The sequence below is a fragment of the Dendrobium catenatum genome, unplaced genomic scaffold (genome assembly GCF_001605985.2).
Source record: "Dendrobium catenatum unplaced genomic scaffold, ASM160598v2 fragScaff_scaffold_621, whole genome shotgun sequence".
NCBI classification, from domain to species: domain Eukaryota; kingdom Viridiplantae; phylum Streptophyta; class Magnoliopsida; order Asparagales; family Orchidaceae; genus Dendrobium; species Dendrobium catenatum.
Window position 1 is genome coordinate 30738696 of NW_021319083.1, and position 4103 is coordinate 30742798.

A 4103-nucleotide genomic window follows, 5' to 3' on the forward strand; every position below is an offset into this window, starting at 1 on the left:
ATTCTCTGCAATAAAAACCACTAAATTTATAGCATTTGAGAGCACTCTTACACATTTAAAAGCTTTCCTAGGTTTATAATGCCTATGCAAAATCATAGCTAACCTCTTAGCCTTTAATCACCAATAATAGAGCTAAATGGCTCCTATGGACACACCAACACCTTTGGCGGGTAGTGCAAGCAAACTACTCATGGCTCTAGTGAAGTTCCATGAGAGTAGGCTAAGAAAACCCTCAACATTAAAACTTTATTAATTATTATAGCACAATAACATGTCTATCGACAAGTCATATCATCTTCAACAATTCCTAAATCAAGAACAAAGTAAATATTTTCATACCCCCTGGCCTAGTCTAATAGCGCTCCACTACTTAATTTCATGTATCTATTATACATATATCCTATAGATAGCAATGTCTATAAGGTTTTGTTTGGGACGGTTTTTTATTGCTTCTTAAAACGGAGTTTTAACTAAAATTTCATTTTAAGAAGCAATAAAAAAGTTGTCCTAAACAAAACTTAAATCTCTTTATTATAGTGGTGAAACTTATATGCTTTAGTTTGAAAACCTAAAGTGAAGTAGAAGACGATGAAACAATCATTTGATTAGTATCAAATTGCATATATCAAACCAAATAATGTATAATTCTACTGAATTCAATTATGATAATCCTATGATTAATCCTTGGTAATTGAATCTTAATACAATGGATAATGCATTTTTGTTTTGATCCCACCCACCTATCTACATCACTAGCATAATGGGCTATATGGATGAATGGTATGATGATAATGTATTTAATATCAATAATAATGATTAGTCTCAATCAATCCATTATAAAGGGAACTTGGCCTAATGAATTTGATGATGACTAATACAATTTGAATGTGATGTTAGAAAGAAATAGATGTGGGGGTGCTTCTTTTTTTCTTTTTTTTTTTCTAAGTCCACAAAGGATCAATTAAGATATTGTGTTTTGTCTTGTATTATATATTTTTGGCAAGTTTGTTGAAGGATGTGACCAATGATTTGCTCATCTAGGCATTTATCATGTTGATGTTAATTTTTGAATGCTCCTTCATTCATGCTTTAGTGAAGTTGTTGGCGGTGGAAGCCTTTGTTTGACTATAGGCTTTATGTGAATTTAATTATACCCATTGTTTTGAAAGTCGGATCAGACCGATCGATTCGACTTGTTATACAGGGAACCAGTTCACAAAACCATTCCAGCATGACAGGGAATTGGTTGGCCAACCGGTTTGAATTTTCTCTAAATTTGACTTCGCATTGAACAAGATAAAACCCATTTGGTCCCAATTTTTAAGAACCGGTTTATATATTTATATATGAACTAAACTTCTATTAAATATGAATTCAAATCTATGATTAGGGCTTATCATTTAAATATTTTTAATATTTATTATATCATCCAATTCAATTGCGATTAAATCCGATGAAACATCACCAAATTAAATTAAAAAAAACTTCAAATATTTAGTTCTATCATCAGACTAGTGAAATAAGCATCAACTTAACTCAGAGAAATTATTAGGTGCGGAGTCCAAATATAGCTTTTCGTCCGGACTCCGCAAATAATAATTTGTCCTTTACTATATAGTTCTTTGGCTTGTTGAATAAGCGACTCATTCACATGGAGAGAACAGTCCAACCTTCATGCCATTCAATTTTGAAATCAAGATGTTGAGCAATGGAGAGCACTTTTTCTGTTTAATTTAGCTTATAGAAACTAACAAACCAAGATATATTCTCAGCTTTAGAATGTTAGATTACCTGAAGGAATTCAAAATCAGTAAGAAAGCGGTAAGAAAGCCTTTGGCTTAGTTTAGGGACAGTTTTTTTACTGCTTCTTAAAGCAGTTTTTAAATATAAAAATTAAATATGTGTACTTAAAAACTGCTCTAAGAAGCAGTAAGAAAGCCGTCACAAACGAACTCTTAGGTTTCGTTTGGGACGGCTTTTTTATTGCTTTTTAAAATGGAGTTGTAGTACAAATTTTTTAATTTTTGTACTAAAACTCCGTTTTTAAAAGCAATAAAAAAGTCGTCCCAAACGAAGCCTTAATCTATCTCATGAAAAATTCTTTCAATCCCAATTAATCAACTCTTTATACAAAAACAAAAGAACCTTTCATAGCCCAAAGCCTTCTACTTGTTATTGAACTATAACACAAAACTATGTGCATACACTATCAATATATTTAAAAAGGAACACAGTCAATAATATTTTTTTTCTTCATTGTTATATTTCCATTCAATACACAAAATTTTAATCCTTCTTGTTCTGATTCAACGCACAGAGATTCATCACATTATGCTATAAATTGGCTTACAAATACTTAAAAAAAACTTATTACAATCAAACTCTACAAAGAACAACTGAAACAAATTGACATGGAAATACCTTTAAGCTTTTGTTAGAATGTTCACCTCACGCACTTCTATTGTTCAAATATTCCCTTTACATAGATCATACCTTTCTCACTGAGCTGTAGCTCCTTCCTCATCTGCTCCACTTGCTGATCATCCCCACGCACAATGATCTCAGAAAGGTTTCCTTCATTACCTACTATAATCTTCACCTTTATCTCCTCTTTCCTTGATGCCCGTTGCCAGTAATAAACTCCCCTGATCCATGAAACAGTGCGACAACTCAGTCAGCCATTGATGAGCTTTACAAAAAGCTTCAATAAGAAAAGCGATTACCTACCAAAAAGCTCTTTTTCAAACGGTATACTATCTGATTGTTAAGATTGAGGTCACAGATTTTAGTCTAATCTATTAATAGATCTTCAGAGAATTAAAAATTGTAATTTTTTTCCTGTATGACAAATACTAACTTTTGTTGAATTTTAATAAATCGTTGGGTCATTTGTTTGCTGCAAACAAATAAGATTTGATAAATCATGTAAATCAAAATTTAGTAAATCTTGCCAGGATTAAAATCTAAAAATTATTTGGCATTCCAACTACTAAATCTGAAAGTATCCTACTTTCAATCAGTAAAATTATTTTGGCATTACAAATACCTGGCTTGGTTAAAATCTTGTCAATGTCACATGTCTTTGTTTGAGACGGCTTTCTTGCTGGTTCTTAAAATGATTTTTTAGTACAAAAATTTTAATTTTTGTATTAAAAAATAGCTTTAAGAAGCAGTAAAAAGGTCATCCCAAATGCCGGAGAAATTATTAGGTGCGAAGTGCGGACGTAGAGATACGTCCATACTCCAATAAAATGTTGACACGTGGTGTGGACACGTGGATATTCAAATAGATTTATTTTTTACTTTATATATTTAATGTGTTCGTGAAACTTTAAGCCAAACACACTAAAAGCTCAACGAAAGTATAGATAAAACGTAGTCAAAGCGCAATAAAAAAGCACAACAAAAGAACAGTCAAAACGCAACTAAAACACAAGCATATTGCAACCAAAGTGCACTCAACCTGTCACATTTTAAAGTGCACTCCGACCCTAATAATTTCTCCTCAAACGGAGCATAAATCTTATCTAGATAAAATTTATATGTTATCAGTCATCATTCCAAAAAAATATATAAATATTAAAAATAAAATCAAAAGAAGGGAAGCCATTGGCTTACGCGAGTGGGCTTAGCGCCATGAGCCAGAACCAGTTGTTGCCTCCCTCCGGAATGGCAATGGAGAGGACGAGGCCGACGCTTGCAAGGCTAATGCAGGTGCAGAAAGTGAGAAGCGCTGCCTGGCCTCTGCTTGGCACCATCATTCCTTCAAACCTTTCGTCGAACACATTGCAGGCATGATATTTATTAGCCATCAAATGTTTCAACAAAGTATAGAGATATAAAGAGAACGAGAAAGAGAGAGATACGTGATGGTCTCGCCTCGGTCGGAGATGGTGAAATTATTGCGAGTGAAGAACGAAAGGATCTCCCCAGCCACTTGATTTGCCCTAGTAGCTCCTTCTTTCACAAAACTCTTCTGCACTATCTGAAATTTTCGAAATCCCCCCAACAAAAACATAAAGCTCCAAATCAATGAATGATTCCACTACAATTGGTTTCAATTTAGGAAGAGAGAGAGAGAGAGAGAGAGAGAGAGAGAGAGA

At 33.3% G+C, this 4103-nt stretch overlaps 1 protein-coding gene across 1 annotated transcript; it reads right to left on the reverse strand.

The window, feature by feature from the left end:
• Window positions 1-2233: 2233 nt before the first annotated feature.
• LOC110096404 (protein COFACTOR ASSEMBLY OF COMPLEX C SUBUNIT B CCB1, chloroplastic) lies at window positions 2234-3985 on the reverse strand (the record flags this gene model as incomplete). Its single annotated transcript, XM_020822350.1, is given in 3 exon segments — window positions 2234-2645; window positions 3619-3771; window positions 3867-3985. Coding segments are annotated over 3 exon segments (459 nt in total), but the record flags the coding sequence as incomplete, so codon positions are not given.
• Between the last annotated feature and the right edge of the window lie 118 nt (window positions 3986-4103).